This window comes from Brugia malayi, assembly GCF_000002995.4.
Source record: "Brugia malayi strain FR3 genome assembly, contig: Bm_v4_Chr2_contig_001, whole genome shotgun sequence".
NCBI lineage: Eukaryota > Metazoa > Nematoda > Chromadorea > Rhabditida > Onchocercidae > Brugia > Brugia malayi.
Window position 1 is genome coordinate 12,559,500 of NW_025062476.1, and position 20,087 is coordinate 12,579,586.

The 20,087-nt window shown below is 17.1% G+C and overlaps 1 protein-coding gene across 1 annotated transcript; it reads left to right on the forward strand.

Annotated features, from left to right (window-relative positions):
- Positions 1 to 477: 477 nt before the first annotated feature.
- On the forward strand, positions 478 to 19,181 carry Bma-nep-11.1 (Uncharacterized protein; the record flags this gene model as incomplete). The annotated part of the gene is made up of 20 exons (XM_043079360.1): positions 478 to 599; positions 4,232 to 4,334; positions 6,524 to 6,638; positions 7,620 to 7,729; positions 9,043 to 9,193; positions 9,678 to 9,783; positions 10,385 to 10,583; positions 11,634 to 11,840; positions 12,656 to 12,742; positions 13,523 to 13,741; positions 14,808 to 14,954; positions 15,432 to 15,524; positions 16,426 to 16,503; positions 16,909 to 17,074; positions 17,266 to 17,317; positions 17,554 to 17,621; positions 17,860 to 17,990; positions 18,352 to 18,417; positions 18,739 to 18,840; positions 19,005 to 19,181. The coding sequence occupies 20 exons, from the start codon at positions 478 to 480 to the stop codon at positions 19,179 to 19,181; spliced, it is 2,499 nt and encodes an 832-aa protein (XP_042935294.1).
- Between the last annotated feature and the right edge of the window lie 906 nt (positions 19,182 to 20,087).

A 20,087-nucleotide genomic window follows, 5' to 3' on the forward strand; every position in this document is an offset into this window, starting at 1 on the left:
TTTGATGATAAAATTAAATGATTGAAATAAAAAAAATTTACTCCTTTGATGACAATAATAAAAATTATTTTCAAAATTTCAAAAAGAAAAGTTTAATTTTCGGTGCTAAACACAACATACATAATTTATACTCATTGAAATTTTTTAAATTTATTAAATTCAACATTGATAGTTTGCGCTTATTGAAATCATTGAAATTTATAAATTTAAGAAATTTCTTTTTTGTTTTAAAAAGAATTTGTTTCACAAATATTTAATTTCATTTATTGTTATATATTTGTGATAATTTAGAAGAGAATAACCGATCAATTGTTTATCAGACAATTTGGAAGAAATGATTTAAAGAACGATTAGATTATTAATACAACAAACGAAGGTTTTCTTCAATCCTTCCATCCTTCATAATTTTTTCTGCTTGTTTGTTTATTTGTTTATTTGTTTGTTTGTTTGTTTTTTGTTGTTATTTGTTAATCGGTGATGAATATTGATGGCCATTTAAAACATATTATGGCTCAAAATGATGATGAAAATGAAAGTCAATTGCAATTGATCTCAATTGAAGATAGTAGTAATGCATCTTATATTGCTATACCAACAAGGTATTTCTTTTTTTTTATCATTTTATTATTATTTTTTTTAAAAAAGATTTAAAAAAAAGAATAAATAAAAATTCATTTTTTTTTTTGTAATTTAAATTTACTTCATTTTAAATATTTAAAACATAAATATATATTAGCTATTTAATTATTTTTCAATTCTTTATATCATTAATTTATAAGTAATGATAAAATTATGATAATTATTTGTACAATTATTATATATTATAAAGAAAAAAAAATGAAAGAATGAAAATTTTGTTCTTTTTGCACTTAGATTTGCTTCATTTTAAATTTAAAAACATTTCAATATTTGAAACATAAATATATGTTAGTTATTTAGTTATTTCCAATTCTTTAATCACTAATTTATAAATAATGATAAAATCATGTTTTGCATTAATAATGATAAAATTGTGATAATTATTTGCACAGTTATACAAATATATAATAAAATTAAATTCCTTTTTAAGTAAGCTTATTTTTAAAATAATAACAATTTCAAAAAAAAAAAAAATTTGCATATTAATCATCATTAATATAAATTAATAATATTCATTTATTTTTTTAACTTTTAAAATTATCACTTCCATTTGTTTCATTTTTTTTTTTTTCAATTCATTATAATTTACTATAATTAAAATTAAATATATAAAATTTCTATTAATTTGTATAACATTCATATTAGTAATACTCACTGATAATTCACAAAAAAATGTGTGAATATAATTATTGTAATTATTAATTTAAATAATTAATTAATAATTCAAAAAGCGATTCAAAATTATCCAAAAGAATGAAGTTATCATTATTTTAATTAAAATTTAATTAAATGTAATTAGCATTTCAAATTAACAATTAATAATTCGAAAAAAGAGATTGAAAATTATTCAAAAGAAAAAAGTAATCATTATTTTTTTTAAAAAAAAAAAAATATTAAAAATTCGAAAAAGTTATTCAAAAAATTATTATTAATTAAAATACTTTTAAATGAAAATCATATTGTATTAGCAAAAAATAACAATAAGTTAATTTAAATATTTTCATTTTACTGCTACAATAAGAATTACTGTATTTACATATTTATAAAAAAAACAATTAGCAATTGAAATTACAATACTATAAAGATAGCAATAAAAATAAATTAAAAAAAATGAAACAGAAGCGAACAAATTTTTACATTTAAAAAAAAAAAACGAAATGAAATTATATATTATTTTGAATATTTAAACTGTTTAAATTAGAATCAAACTAAATTAAAATTAAGTGAAATGATATTATTACTTTACAAATATTTCATTTTTAAACTTTAATTCGTTTTTTTTTTTTTTTTCGAAAGAATTTATAATTTATGATCAATTCTTAAATGAAAAAATATAAATGCAACTAATTAATCAAATAAAAAAAAAAAAAAAAAAAAAAGGATAAGAAAAGGAAGAAGCGAGAAAGACAAATAATAATTGAAATTTATAAATGAAAGAAGAAATATCAGTCGTTTTTATCATTTTTGATGTTTATCAAAAAAAAAAAGAAAAATTGTTCTTCGCAATTTTTCTTTTTTTTTTTTTTTTTACATTTTTCATCTTAAAAATAAAAAAAATTTTTTTTTTTTTTTTGCATTTATGCATATTTTAAATTAATTTAACTTTATTTTTTATCAAATGTTACTTTTAACAAATATTTTTGCTTTTAAATTTCAATTTAAAATTTTACCGGTTAGTATGCAATCAAATTTGTCATATACTTTTGTATTATATTTTATTTCAAAAAAAAAAAAAAAAATATGAAATTTTAAGTTATGATTCATTTTATCAATTCATCCAGCTAAATTCAAATGTTACATTTTAAGAATGCAAAAGAAAAATGAATCATTTTTGTAAAATTTGCAATCAATAAAAAAAGGAAAAAGAATTTAAATTACAAATAAACGAAGTTCTTCCTTCTTCTTTCATTTCAATTTTTTTTCATTTGAAAATTGAAATATTGTCACAATGATTAGTGATAAAATTTTATTTTCTACATTTTGTGACAATTATTGTTACAATGATTTAAATTTTTTTTCTTTCGTTTTTTTTTTTTTTTTTTTTTTTACTGACAAAATATCGGACCAATTAAAAACCGGAATTTTCTTTTTTGATTTTATATTATATTGTAAAAATTGATTTGAACTATTGAAATATAACAACAACTCTTCTAGTTTCTTTTTTTTTTTTTTTTTTTTTGTTATTTCTCTTTTACACTTTTTTTTTCGAGAAAAAAAGTTAAAAATAAAAGTATCCTATTGCTAATTAAGTTAAATTAAATTATAATTAATCGAATTTTATAATATTTTTATTAATACATTTTTGTATTTTTTTTTTGATAATATTTGTTCAAATAATTTTTATTATTTTATGGAAACAATAACAATTATTAGTTAATCAAATAATATTAGTATTATCAATTATCAGTGATTTTTTTTCTTATTTTGTGATAAGGAATACTTTCATTCGTAGTCAAAGCTAATTATACGCTTTATCTAAATACGAATTTTTTAAAGTAATTTCAAATTTTTTTTTTTAAATATTATATACTCTAATAGTTATAACATAATTACTTATTTACTTAATACTTAGAGGTTAAAATCATCCAATAAAAGTAATTTCAATTTATTTTACCAAAATTCTAATTATTTTATCATTTTTATTTGCATCACAAAATTGTCATTAAATCAATTTTTTTTTTTTTCAAAAACGATTTTAAAAATTTTTAATTACATTTTAATTATATAACAATTTTGTTTTATCTATTTTTTTTTTTTTTTTGTACTTTCATTTATAAATTTCAAAATGAAATGATAGAATTCTTTTTTTTTCTTAAAAAAAAAAAACTTGTTTAACAAAAGTTTTTCAACTTATCAGTGAATATTGATGCAATCATTGTTCCTTATCAAAATACTTAAAGTGCTGATTTTATTGATCAATCAATTTCCTCAAATTGCTATTTAGCTGAAATGTCCGGAGGCAATTAACATTTAACAATGAATTTGTCAAATATTTGTGACAAAAATTTTTGCTTCCATCACAATATGATAACATTATCATTTCTTATCTTATGCAATTTTTACTGATTATTTTCAAAAATTTTTACTGAATCTTTTTGTTATTGACAATATATTAGCAAAAATATGATTCAATAATTGTAATACTTAAAATTAGGCAATAATATTTTATTTTATATTGACGAAAATAATATTTAATAGTAATACTTAAATAATTGTAATAAAATTATTATTTTATAAAAACAATATTCAATCAATAATTCAATTTATATGTAAAAAAAAATTAGCATATTTATTATTTCTCACTTTTAGTTCATATTTTTAATCAAATAATATCATTTTTCTTTTTTGTTTACAAATTTTAATACACAATGAATTTGGCTATAACTAACTTTTAATTTAGCAGTAAACAAAAATGTTTTTTAGCTTTTATTCATTCAATTTGTCATTGATTATTTAGCAAATTATATTGACTGAAATATTTGTTAATTAAATTTTATTAATTTAAATAAAAATTTTATTTCATTCTAATTGGTCAAAAAGAAAAATTATTGTTTATTATTTACTTTTGTTTTTTTTTTTTTTTTTTTTGCAGTGAATCTCCACAATTATTAATGGCTTTACCTGTGCAACATATTGAAACTAATTTTACACCACGAATAACTTATAAAACAGCTGGTGGTAAACCACTTTTACAGGTAAATATCATTTTAATTAATTTTACTTTCATCATTTTTACCGTTAATTTTTTTTTTTGTAAAACAAAAATTATTTTTATTTTATAAATTATTATATGGTAATTAATTTTTCATTATTTTTTGAATTATTATTAATTTTAATTTGTGTTTTTTCTTTTTTAATTTCAATTTTTTTCGATATTTTTTTTTTTATTTTTTGCAATAAAATATTTTTGTAAAAATATGCAAATAATTAAATTTAAAAATTAAAAACTGTTAAATGTCATCTAATTTTGTAATAGCAAAAGTGTTGTTTTTTTTTTTTTTTCTTTTTTTTTAGAAGGGAAAATATGTATAAAATATATATTTAATAGGTAAATATGTATTAATTTACAGAAAGATTAAGTTTTTAATTTCAAATTTTGATATTTCTTTTTAATTTTTATTTTCAAATTTTTGTTTATTTTTAGCATTCAAAATCTTTTTTACCTTTTTTTTATGACAATATTCATTGTTTTTAATGATTTATCAATACTTAATATCACAAATGAATTAAGCTAATATCACATACACACACACACACACACATACACATACATACACACAGACAGACATACACACATACACACACAGACATGCACACATAGATATATTGAATTAAACCTTAAAATTGTAGTAAATGGCAAAAGTTTTTTAAATGTTGATAAGATGGAAGTGAAAAGTTACAAGAAGTAAGAAATCAATAATTAAATCGATAAGTAATTTAATATGTTTTCACATTTTGTGTTTGTTAAGTAAAGGTCAAAGGTTGAACTTTTTTATAAAATTTGTTTTATTTTTTTTTTTTTTGAAACTAAAATTAAATTATAGTTATTAATTATTTATTTTTAAATAATTACTAATTTAATTAAATTTTTTTATCGTTTTATTCTTTTCTACGATGTCTATTTGCTCGTTTAGTATTTAATTATTAAATGATAAAAACGTTTGTCACGTGTAAATCAGAAAACGTTTGTCACGTGTAAATCAGAAGTTTCACGTCATTTTCCATTTTTTCATTAATAATTAATTTTTTTTTTTTTTTTTTTTTGTTTTGGTTTTATATTTATGAAATACAATTATTGCACAATTTATTGCTTCCAGGTAATTATTTTAATTAAAATTAAGAAAAAAGTTTAATTTTATATCAGTGTTTTTTTTTTTTTTTTTTTTAGCTAATATAAATTATAAAAGGTTTTAATTGTTATTTTTTATTAAATTTTCAAGTTTTAAACTTAGATTAAATGTTTTTTTTTCAGTGTATAATTATAGAATTAATTATTGAATTTATCGTAGCACTAAAAAAAAAAAAAAATTAGAAAATGTAAAACTGTTTTATATTTATAAATTTGTCTAAATAATGCAGCAAAAGTTGAATAGCGATTAATTTTTATCAGATTTTGAAATTTCATTATTAAATTTAAATTATGTCCTTTTTTTAAAAATTTATAATATTTGATTACTATGATATCATTTAATATAAAATAAATTAATATAAAATAAAATGAAATAAATTGAATTTCGTCTTTTTAATCAAACAATTATCAAAAAAAACTTTTATAAAACAAAATGCAAAAAAGTAATGATAAAAATAATTGAAAGATAAATAAATTATAATAAAAAATAGTTGAAGAATGAATAAATTATAAGAAATATGAAAAAAAAAAAAAAATGCAAAAATTTTAGGTTAATTTTTTAGCAATGAATAAATTAAACAAAATAATTTAAATGAAAAAGAAAAAAAAATAGGGAAAATAGCAATAGATAAATGCAAAATGATTTTTAAATTTTACTTTTAAATATTAAATTTATAGCTCAAATAACAGAAACATTAAAATTTCATTTAAATCAAAAAACCATTTATCAATATTTAAAGGAAGAAATCAATGAATTTTTTCATTTTTGTTTCAAATATACAATTCTCTTTTTTGTAGCTTTTAATTAAACTTAACTTTATGGAATTATTTTAAACTTTTTACAATCAAAATCCAAAATATTAATAATAGAGAAAAACTATGAAATTTAGAAATTTGATATTGAAACAAAAAGTTAAAAATAAGAAAAAATGATGGAAATAAAATTTGAAATTAAAAAAAAAAAAAGGAAAAAAGAAAAAAAAAAACAAAAAACGATATAAATTATAATTTATTTAATTTTTAACAAATTTTTAGTGGTGGCGACGAAGGACATCGCTTGAGCAATTTTTTATTTTGCTTACATTTCTTATGGCTACAACAATTATCATATTATTGACATTATTTCTATCTTTAAATGATGATATTACTAGTAAGTTTATTTAATTATTTAAGTAAATCATTTAAAATCATTTCAAAATAATTTCTTCAGTTATTTAATCATTTAGTAAATCATTTAAATCAGTTCAAAATAATTTCTTCAGTTATTTAATCATTTAAGTAAATCATTTAAATCAGTTCAGAATAATTTCTTCAGTTATTTAATTTTTTAAGTAAGTCATTTCAAAATAATTTCTTTAGTTATTTAATCATTTAGTAAATCATTTAAATCAGTTCAGAATAATTTCTTCAGTTATTTAATTATTTAAGTAAGTCACTTAAAGTCATTCAAAATAATTTGTTTACTTATTTAATCATTTAAGTAAATCATTTAAATCAGTTCAGAATAATTTGCCATTCAAAAAAAAAAAAACAAAATTTTATTCTTAATTTCTCAAATTATTCGAACAAAAATTTTTTTTATAATTTCATCTGGTTAATGGTTTTAGTCGAATTAAAATATTGTATAACTGTATTTCAATTTATATTAATCACTATAATAATTATTTAAAAATTTTAAATTAAGTATTATTATTAATTGTTAGCTATAATTCTGAGCGGAGCAAACAAAACAAAGAAAACATTTAATATAAATTACAAAAAGCTTTTCATCTGGCTAATCATTAAAATGTTTATTATAAATTTTGAAAAATTAAATTTTAATTTAATTATAAATGTTTACTTTAGTTATACTTTAATTACAAATTTTTGGTTGTATGTATTATCATATTTTGAAAGAAAAAAAAAGAGTTATTTTCATAATTAATAAATAAATTAGAAAATTATTGAATAATTTAAGTAAAGTACTTTTTTTTTTTTTTTTTTTGGAAATACTATTCTAATTATAAATAAAATAAATAATTTGCTGTCATCTTTCTATTTTACATATGTTTGATTTATCTATTGATTTATTTGTTTACTTATTTATTTCATCTGTTTATTTGTTTACTTATTTTTTTTTTTTTTTTTGCAGATCTGAAGAAAAAAGAATTCAGTAATACTGATAGCAATAAGAAAATTTTTGAGGATATTGAAAAACGGGTATGCTTAACAAAAGGTTGCATTCAAGCAGCAAATAATCTTGTAAGAATTTTTATATTAATTAAATTTTTTTCTTTTCAAATTTTTAAATTGTAAATTTAGCTAATAAATAAATGTTTTTGTCCAAAATAAAATTCATTTTTTCACAATTAATATCAAAATTTTGCATTAAAATTATGGTTTTTCTTTTTTAAATATTAATCAAATTGTGTAATATTTTAATGAAAATTTTAATTTTAATTGGAAATATTTTTATTAAAAAATTTGAGCCTTAATTATAAAGCTTTTGTAAAAAGATGATTGTAAAGGTTTTCTTTTTTTTTTGAATATATTGGAAGTTTATAAATGAAATAATCATTTTTTATATTATAGTTATTAATTCAATCATTTCATTTTTGTTTCTCTCTTCGGTTTAAATTTTAAAAATTAGCAATCGTATTAATATTTTTTTAATTAGTTAATTTTATTTAGTTAAAGGAAGTTAATTATCCAATTTTTTTTTCCTCATTGAAATGCATTTGGCTGATTAATTTTAATCAGAATTAATAACAGTTAAAATGATAATTTAGCTGTTATTAATTCTGATTAAAATTTAAATGATAATTTAAAATATTTTATTTTATCTTATCAATTGGATTAAGCTTAATTTGATGAGTCATAAATTATACTTTGTGATAATTTTGAGTTATTAATCGTACTTTATCAAAATTTTGTTATATTTATTACTTATTTTTATGTTTTTATTTCATTTATAACATATTTTTACTCATTCATAATTTATTTCAAATAATCAATCACATTTATTATAATTTTATTATATTTATCACTTATTTTTATTACATTCTTTTATTTTAATTTATTTATAATATAATTTTATTATATTTATTATTTTTAATTATGTTTTTTTCTTTTTTTCTTTTTTCATTTTATCATACATTTATCATAATTTTGAATTATCAGTTATATTTATTATTATAATTTCAATTTATCAATTTCAATTTATCAATAATATTTCAATTTATCAATAATATTTCAGTCTTATTATTTATTATTATTAATTCCAAAAAAAAAAATATTATTAATTTCAAATTATCAATCGCATTTATTATAATTCTACCATATTTATCATTTAGTTTTATTATATTTTTTATCTTATTTTATTCATAATATAATTCTATTATATTTATTACTTATTTTTAATTATGTTTTCTTATTTTATCATATATTTATTATATTTTTGAATTATCAGCCATATTTAATATAAATCTATTTTTGTCTTTGTTTACAAAAAAAATGATTAACTGTTGTGTTATCAGTGATATTGTAAACAATGCTGATAATAATTATATTTATAGCTAATGGCAATGAATTTATCAGCTGATCCATGTGATAACTTTTTTGAATATGCTTGTGGTCAATGGAATCGTGATCATATGATACCAGATGATATGTTTGCTTATGGGACATTTGCATCTGTTAGAGAGAATGTACGACAACAAATGAGAGGTAATTAATTTAATTAATAATTAATTTAATTATTTAATTAATATATCTTTAAAAAAAAAAGTATTAAAGCTTTTTTTTTTTTTTAAATTAAAGATAAAATTTTTTTATTTGAGTAATAGTAATGTATAAAATATTAAGTCATAATTTTCATGAAAATGGCTGAAAATATAAATTAATATTATAATTATTACTGAAAAATAGTTGAAAAATATAAATTATTATATTAAGTTATATAATTTTTAACAAAAAATAATTTTTGATTATAATAATAGTAATGTGTAAAATTTTAAATAATAGTTTTAAACTTAAAAAATGTTTGTTTTTTTAAATAAATTTTTTAAATTAATCTTTAAGTTTTTTAATCCTAAAATTTTAAACTAATAACTTTTTTTTCTAAATGAAATTTTGAAAGAATAATCTCTTTTTTTTCACTTATTTATTTCGTTTATTTATTTTTTATTTGTTTATTTGTTTACTTTTGTAGTATTACTGGAATCAGATGAACAACCAAAATCAAGATCAATTAAAATGACACATATTGCTTATCAGACATGCATGAATGTTAGCAAAATTGAATCAGTCAAATCATCGTATGTTTTTATTTTTGTTTTTTTTTTTTTTTATGTTTCAATAATTTGAAATTATTATTATAAATTAATTATAATTTTAGTTTCAAATATTAATTAATTATACAATTAGCTTATCATATCAAAAATGTTATTAAAAAAAGCGATATATGCTGCTAATAAAAACTATTATTATGTATAAAAAAAATTTTAATTACAATTAAATTTTGTTTGATAAATTTAAAATTTTGTCTATAAGAATTTTAATTTATTTTTACCTCACTTTTTTTTTTTTTTTTGAAAGTAACAATAATTTTTTATCAGATTTTTATTAGCACTCATTACTACTTCATTACCTTATCACTTCTTTTATGAATATGATATGATTATTACTGTACTATTTTTTTCCTTTTGATGATGATAAGATGATAAAACTTTAAATTAATCGAATAGTATGGAATGAAAATTTTTCTTTATTTCAAATATAAAAATAAAATATTACTTCTTTTTTTGTTTTTTTTTTTTAATTTGATGTATAAATGAAATTATTTTTTTTTAAAAAAAATGATTAACAAATTATATCATCGAATTTAAATTTTAACAAATAAATTAATTATTATTTCAGGCAATTGCTAAAATCACTACGTCAATTAGCTAAATGGCCATTATTAGATAATAATAACAATAATAATAAAAATTGGAATGAAAATTTATTTAATCTTACCAATATCTTAGCATCATCTCGTCGATATTTTGGAAATGAAATTTTTTTTCAAATTTATGTTTATGCGGATGCGAAGAATACAACAAGAAATATTTTATATGTTTGTCTTTTCTTTTGTTTTCTTTTCTTATATTCCATTAATTTTAAATTAATAAAATAACAATAATTAATGATACTTTTGTTTTATTAATTTAATAATTTCGATTAAATTATTGATGAAAAAGAAAGTGGAAAAGGAAGAAAAAAGCATCAAAAAGGCACTTTTATTAATTAAATATCTTTTTTTTTTTTTTTTTTAATTAATTATTTTATGAAAATAATATTAGAAATTTGTAAACTGTTTGGAATTAATGAAAAATATGATCGGAAGCAATCATTGATCAATTCAATTAATCATATACAAATAATCATGCTTAATTTCCAACAATAATAAAATAATATAATAATAAAAAAAAATAATATAATAAAATAAAAAAAAAAATAAATAATAAAATAATACCTTGTGAAAATATTAAAAAATTTATTAAAAATTTATCAATTTTTAGTAAAATTATAATTGAAGTTAAGAATTTAGAATTGTAATTTATTAATTTAAAAAATTTTTATAGCTAAAAAAAAATAATATGCACATTTTTTTTTTTTTTTAAGGAAAACTCACAAATTTTTGCTTTCAAAAATTTTCAACGACATTGATAAAAAAAACTTAAAACTTGTATTAAAAATTATTAAAATTTGATTCTAAAAAAACCGAATGCAAATTTAATTCAAAAATTTAAATACAGCAAAACATATTATAGATTAATGATTAAAAATTGTATATTTTAAATTTGCATTGCATACATTTTCTAAACATTACGTTTCTTTTCTTTTCAAAAAAAGTTCCAATAATCAATTAAATTAAAATCAATTAAATTGAATTAAATTTAAAAAAAAAAATGTTTCAATAATTATAAAAGAATAAAATTTAAAAAATAAATTTTAATCAATCAAAATAGAATAAAATTCAAAAAAAAAAATCAATTATGATCATAATAAAATGATAATAGAATTAAAAAAATTAATCATAATGAAATAGCAATTTACATTAATTAATTTATTTACTTTTTTAAATGAATAAACAAAAAAAAAAAAAAAAAAAGAAAATTTTCAGTTAGATCAAGGAGCACTTGGATTAGGACGTGGTTCACGTGATTATTACCTCAATGCAACAATGTTTGCGAAGCATTTGAATGCGTACAGGAAATATCAACTTGATATAATTAAATTACTTTTGGATGATGCTAATATTACCTATGATTTATCACAATTGATCATTGATCTCAATGATATTATCAATTTTGAAACAAAATTCGCTGAGGTAAATTATCAGTAATTTAACTACATTTAACTTTTTTTGTATTTAATTTAATTTAACTGTATATTTAACTTTTTTTTTTTATAATTGTTATATCTAATTTATATATAAACTATATTTAATTTAAAATTTAACTTATTAATATTTCACTTTTATTTTTGAAATCAAAAAATAAACATTTCCCAAATGTAAGAATGATGCAAAAAAAAAAAAAAAAAAAGAAACGATGAAAAAAAAAAAAGTTTTATCATTTTTTAAATTTAACATTTGAAATGAGTGGGAAATAAAAAAGGTTGCAGATTATAAGATATGATAAGTTCAAGAATTATGAATAATTTAAAAGAAAAATATTATAAATAATATGAAAAAAATATGAATTCATAAGAAAATATCATAAATAATTTTTTAAATTAACTTGATAATATTATGATAAAATTAGTGATAGTGATAATAGATGAAGATATGATAATGATTAACTACAGTAACCACATTGGTACTTATTGTTAATATCTTTATTATTATTTTATTTCTTTTTTTTAAATTTTTGAATTATTCATTTAAATGATTAATCTAATTGATAATTTAATATTTTATTATAGAATATTATGCAAAATAAATTGCTAAAATTATATTTAAAAAAGAAAAATGAATATATTAAATTGAAAAAAAAAGAAGGAACAAATTAATAATTGAAATAAAGAAAAATAAAATTGAATTAAGTAATTTGATAAAAAGAAAAATTATCATACTGAAAAAATTTTATTAATTAAAATTTGAATAATTTTAGATTAAATAAAATTTTTTTTTTATTATTTTAGATTATAGTGCCAGAAGATGATCGACGTAATAGCACAAGATTATATAATGGAAAAATAATTTCAGATTTATACACATTGTTTCCAAAGGTTTTCTTTTGTTTGTTTGTTTATTTATTTATTTATTTTTTTTGCTATCATAAAAATGATTAAAAATTTTTGAAAAAATTTCAAAAGTTAATTCAACAAAATTTGATATATTAGAAATGAGAAATACAATAGATAGAAGAGTTAAATTAGTTTTTATTAACATTTTTAAAATTTTTAAACTGATAAAATGAAAATTTTTATTATTATCATAAATTTTAGGCTTTTTTTTTAAAATCATACATTGTTTATTATTATAAATTTATTTATTTTTTTTTTTTTTGTCATACAATTTTAGATTATTTTATTATGTTTAAAATGCATAATATTTTGGATTTTTTATTATTGTACAATTTTTTTCATCATTATTACTAAAATTTATTATTTTTTAGATATTATTAAAATTTATAACTTTTTACATTTTTTTTTTTTATTATAAATTTTTTTTTAAAAAAAATTGTTATTGTCTATTTGAGATGATTGATTGGTTAAATTTCTTTTATCAAATATCACCAAATTTAAAATTTTTTTATCACAAAATTTTTTATTACTATAAATTTTAGATTATTCTATTATCAAATATTTTTTCTATTATTTTTTTAAAATAAACTGTGATTATTATAATATTTTAGTTTTTTTTTTTTTTTTTTTTATTATTGTATATTCTTTTTCAATGTTATTATTATTATTATTGAATTTTTTAACTTTTCAGATTTTATTAAATTTTATAACTTTTTAGATTATTATTTTTTTTTTTAAAAAATGTTTATTTTTGTATTTTAGATTGATTGGTTAAATTTCTTTTATCAAATATCACCAATATCAATTCATAATTTAATCAAAAATAATACACAAATAATTATTGGCGAAGTTGATTATATGTACAATATTGCAACATTGATCAATAATAACAGCAATTATTTATTGGCAAATTATATTTTTTGGCGTATTGTACATTCGTGGGTGAAAATATTGGATGGACGATACGAAGATATCAAACATGTCATTTTCTAATCAATCAATAATCAATCAATCAATCAATAATCAATCGATCAATTTTGCATTGTTTTATTAATATTTGAATTGATGCAATAATAGTAGTTTAAAGTTATAAAATTGAATTAGATAATATAGGTTAATATAATTTATAAAATAAAACTCTTTAGCAAGTAAGTTGAATTTTAAATTAAGTAAAAAGTGAAGAAGTGATTTTGAGGAAAAACAGATATTACATTTATTATTTTATAATTAGTTGAATTTTAAATCAAATCATTTATTACTTTGATTTGTAATTAGTTGAATTAAATATTATATTGTAGCATAGTTTATGGAATAAAGATTTAAGTAATAAGATTGAATTTTAAATTAAGTTAAATTAATTTAAAAAAAAAAAGACAAGTGGTAATTATTTCAGATGCTAGTAGTAATAGATATTAAATTTAATTTAGACTACATAAAATTGAATAAAATAATGTGTTAAAATATAATCAATGCATTATGATTTAACAAATAGAATAAATTTTAAATTGAGTTAAAAAAAAAAAAAATGATTTTGAAAAATATAAGTGCCAGTTGTACCACATCACTTATTATTACTTTATATTTTGATAATACTAATATTGGATTCAATTTAAACCATATGAAATTGAATTAAATTATGATAATTAATAAGATATTGAATTAAATAATATATAATAGTATAATTTACAAATTAAAAATTTGACAAATAACAGAAATAATCAATTCATATTTTCAATTATGTTAAAAAAAAAAAAATAATTTCGAAAAGGATAAATATAAATTTGAATAAATGCGAAACGTTTTTGAAAGATTATAGGAAGATTAATAATGAAAAAAATGAAATTTTTCTTTCAATTAAATTATTTAAAAAAAAAAATGAAAAAATTTTTTTTATTTATTTAATAAAACTAATGGATTACATAGAAATTTTTAGTGTGTATCATTCTCTTTTCAATTTAAAATATTTTTTATTCAAAAAAAAAAAAAAAAAAAAAATAATTTGAAATATTTGTTTATTAAAAAAAAAAAAAACTTAAAATATTTCTAGGTTTTTCTACGGGTAATGACTGGTCAACAAACTAAATCGCCACGTTGGAAAGAATGTGCGCAAGTGACGATAGGTTTATTACCGCTAGCTGGTGGAGCGCTTTATGTTCGAGAACATTTTGATTCAACTGATAAACAAGAAGCTTTGGTTAAAAAAAAAAAAATTTCTTTTTTTTTTTCAAATTTAAATTTTATTTTAATTTGAAATTATTTCAAATAGTTTCTTTGTTGTCCAAATTGTCCCTTTTTTTTTTTTCAATTTAGTGTTAAATTAATGATTGTGGCTGTTTTCTTCTCTTTAATTTATTTTGTCAAATTTGGAAAATTTAATTTTTCCATAAATTTTAAACAATTTTAATGCTTTTTTCTGATTCAGTTCAGTTTTTCTTTTGATTTTCTAATTCATTAACAATTATTAGTTGTAATTTATTCATTTTTCGTTTTTCTCTCTCTTTTTTTTTTTTTTGTATAATTTTTCTTTCAAATTTTTAAATTAAACTTCTGGAAATTGTAGAAAAATTAGAAATTTATAATTTTAAAATTTGTAATATAATAAATGAAATGTGCTAACTTGTACTGCAATCATTTTAATTTAATTAAAATAATTGTTGTGAAAATTTTGCAGAAAATGATTGCAAATCTTCAAGAAGCATTCAAAGAGCTTGTTGATGAAAGTGATTGGATGGATGAGGAAACGAAAAAAGTTGCTATTGAAAAGGTTTCAGTTTTATTTTAAATTTCTGCCAATATTATTTTTTTAAATAATGCGTAGAACTATTTAATTATTGAGCAAATTAAGTAAATTAGAGTTTTAGTAAGTAACTCGATAAATAATTACATAAGTAACTGATAATATTTGTTAATACGATAATATATTAATAAGTGTATTAGTAAGTAAATCGATAAAGAAATAATAAGTAAATGGTAATATTTGTTATTTTGATAATATATTAATAAATATTAGTAAGTAAATCGATAAACAAATATATATGTAAACGATAATATTTGTTAATATAATAAGTAAATCAGTAAACAAGTATATAAGTAAATGGTAATATTTGCTTAATTGATAATATATTAATAAATATTAGTAAGTAAATCGATAAACAAGTACATAAGTAAGTGACAATATTTGTTAATATGATAAGTAAATCAATAAACAAGTATATAAGTAAATGGTAATATTTGCTTATTTGATAATATATTAATAAATATTAGTAAGTAAATCGATAAACAAGTACATAAGTAAGTGACAATATTTGTTAATATGATAATATAAAGTAAAACTATGATACAAAAGGAAAAAAAAAAAAAAGTAACGTTTTCTTTTTTTTTTGCTATAAATTTATGAAACTATAATAAAATATTAAATTTTGATAAATAAATGATTTAAAAAAAAAAAAGAACAAAGAACACAAAAAGTATATTTGTTAATATAATAACTTCAATATCTAATTATTTTTATTAAATAATAGATATAATACATTCATCAAATTATCAAAAAAGAAAGTAAAAAATAATAATTTCTAAGGATATGTTTATTTCATTACAGTATACTCAAATAAGAGAAAAAAAAATTATTTAATTTATTATATGAAAAGTTAAAAATTATATTTCAGGCAGTAAGTATGATTAATAATATTGGTTATCCTGATTTTATCAATAACTATACAGCACTTGATAAACATTATGAAAAAGTATGTTTTTTTATTATTACTTTTTTTTTTTTTTTTTTTTTAAATAAAAACTTTGCTTTTTCATTTCAATTTTTATAATTAATTTTTAGTAAATCTTTACTAATTCTATTCAAACATTAATTTTAATTATTATTATTATTATTAATAATATCTATAATAAATCATGGGAATAAATAAAACTATCAAGTGAAAAAAAAAAAAAAAACAAACAAACAAACAAAATATTGATTAAATAATTTATTTGTTTTTTTTTTTTTTTTTTAAACTATCAATTAATTAATTTATTCATAATTTTATTTTTGTTTTCTTCAAATTTTAAAAGACTAAAAAGAAATGAAACTTTGTTATTTGAATATTAATTTGGATAAAAATTGTATTTATAATTAAATAAAAAATATTTTACAGTTAAATTTTACAAGTGATGATTCATACTTCGATTTACTAAGAAAGGTACTTATGTGGTCACAAGAAAAAGAATTTTTACGAATGAAAGAACCATTTGATAAGCGTGAATTTGAAGTAAGTCCAGCAGTTGTCAATGCATTCTATTCACCAGAAAAGAATGCCTTAAGTAAGTTATTACTTTTAACTTTCACTTTTTCTTTTTTTTTTCGATAAATATTTATAATTATTTATTAAATATACATTAATTAATATTATTTATTTTAGAAAATATAATTTAAACTAAATTTTAAAAGATTTTATTTGTTTGTTTGTTTGTTTTTTTTTTAAAAAAAAACGAATCAATATTATATATTTTAGCATTTCCTGCAGGAATTCTCAAACCACCATTCTTTAGTGGTACATATCCAAAGTTTGTTTATTTATATGTTTGTTTACAATTTTAAATATTAATTAAGATGAATAAATTTTATTTTTCCTTTCAGTTTATTTGAATTTTTATACTATCAAAAAAGTAAAATTTGCACAGTTTTTTTTTTTTTTTTTCTTTTTCTTTTAGAACTCAAAATTTAAATGCGATGAAATTTTAACAGATTTTAAAATTTGATGAACGATTAGAAAAAAAAAAAAAAAAAAGTTTTTTTGTAGAATGGTAAATTATGGTGCAATAGGTGCAGTAATAGGACATGAAGTTACACATGGATTTGATGATCAAGGTAAGTAATTACATTTTTGTTTTTTTTTTAAAATCTTTCAATTTATTTTTCTTAATTCTTAAAATTACACAATTTTATTTTCTCTGATTTTTTTTTGCTTTTTTTTGAATTTTTTAAATAATTGAAATCATTATTTTAATTAATTTTAATCAATCATTTTCTTTAAAAATTAAATAAATAAAAAAAAATGATAAAAAAAAAAAAAAACTTTTTTTTTTTTGTTATTTAAAATATTTAGGAAGTCAATATGATAAAGATGGTAATTTATTAAATTGGTGGAATGTTGATTCATATAATGGTTTTGCTAAACGAAAAGAATGTATTATTAATCAATACAGCTCATATGTGGTACCAAATACTGATTATAAGGTAAAAAACAAATAAATAAACCACTTACGTACGTTGTGTACTTGACGCATTTCACGTTTATGCACGTATTTTTTTTGCTAAAAATGCAATTATTATTGGTTTACTTTTCATTTGCTTTTTTTTTTTTTTTTTTGAAATAATTCTGTTAATATTTTCTTTTGGATGCCATCAATTTATTCATATACTTAATATTAATATTAAATGTTAATTATATTTAAAAAAAAAAAGAATTAAGGTAAGAATAATTTGTTAAAATTTCATTGAGTAAAGAATTGAAAATTGTTAAATTATAATTTTATCTAATTTTTTTCTTTTTTTTTTTCTTCTTGGATTATTTAATTTCAAATTTGATTCATTTTAGGTTAATGGTAAACTTACACAAGGTGAAAATATAGCTGATAATGGTGGCGTAAAAGAAGCTTACAGAGTATGCTTCAAATATTTGCTATTAAAAAAATCTTAAAATTACTAATTAAAAAGTTATTTTATAGATATTATAAGTTTAAATAGAATTATCAGTCATTTATTATTATTATTAATCAATTTGATAGTATTATCTATAATTAATTAATCAATTAATTTATTACAAATAATTGCAATTAAATATTAAATTTAATGTTTTTTTATAGACAAAAATGCAATTAAGACTTTATGAAGTATTCAGATTGTTCATATTAATATATAAGAATTTTAAAATTTTTTCGTTTTTTTTTTTTTTTTTTGAAATAAAAATAATACAATATTTTAGGCTTATAGAAAATATATTAAACAATTAGGTCATGAAGAACCACATTTGCCAGGTTTTCAAAATTTTTCCAATGATCAAATATTTTTCCTATCGTACGCTCACGTATGTTTTGCATATTTTTTTAAAATAATTTAATAAAATTTTTTTCTTCATGTCAAATAATAAATATGTATGATTTGAGTGGTAATTTTAATTTGTTATTTTATTTAATTTTAATTTAATTTAATTTTTTTTTTTTTAATTCTCCTATTTATTTTTAAATTTAGTTTTGGTGTGGACATAAGAAGGAAGCAGCAGCATTGCAACAAGTACTTATTGATGAGCATAGTCCTGAGGTATTTCGGGTTATCGGAGTCCTATCAAATTTACCCGAATTCAGTAAAGCATATAATTGCCCACAGGGTAGCCAATTGAATCCATTAAAGCGTTGCACAGTTTGGTAATGATAATAATAATATTAATATAATAATGATAATAATAATAATTAGTAATGATAGTGAATAATAAAAACAATAGTAATGATGATAATGATAACATTAATAATTAATGATAATAATCATAACAATAATATTAATAACAATAAAAGTAATAATGGTAATAATAATGATAACAATAACAATAGTAATAATATAGTGATAATAATAATGCAGATAATAGGAATGGTAACAATAATACTAATAATAATAATAATGATAATGAGAATAATAATGATACTAATTACAATGATATCAAATTAATAAATAATAGATCAATAAGCAACAATTGAGGAAGCGGATAAAATAGTAATTAATGCTAGAGGAATGACAAAAAAAAGAAAAATTGCAAGGACAATAAGAAAATTAAATAGCATTAAACAGTGATAATATTATAGGACAATGAATATTCATAAATTGTAATTTAACTTAACTATAAGATTAGTTTACCAGCAATTTGTTAATGATAATATTATTTAAAATAACAATTAATTTATAACGATCTCATTTGGAATTGTCTCGCATATAAATTATCATTTTTTTTTTTTTCTTGGAAAAGTTGAAAAATTTTTTAAATTGTTACGATAAAATATCAAATATAACAAAAAGCTAATAAAAGATTTAGGTATGTAATACTTAATTTAACTAAAGATTGTTCCACATTACTTTTAAAAAGAAATATCTTTTTTTTTTTTTTTTTTTTTTTAAAAAAAAAAGTAACTCACAAATAAATATTATTAAATTAAAAATTTCATTAGCAGTAATAACAATTCAATTTAATTAGAAATGCCTCTTCTATTAAACTATTATTAGTCATAAGAGACAATTCTAATTTTTTTTTTTTTTTTTGATAATAATTTTTATATTCTTTACATA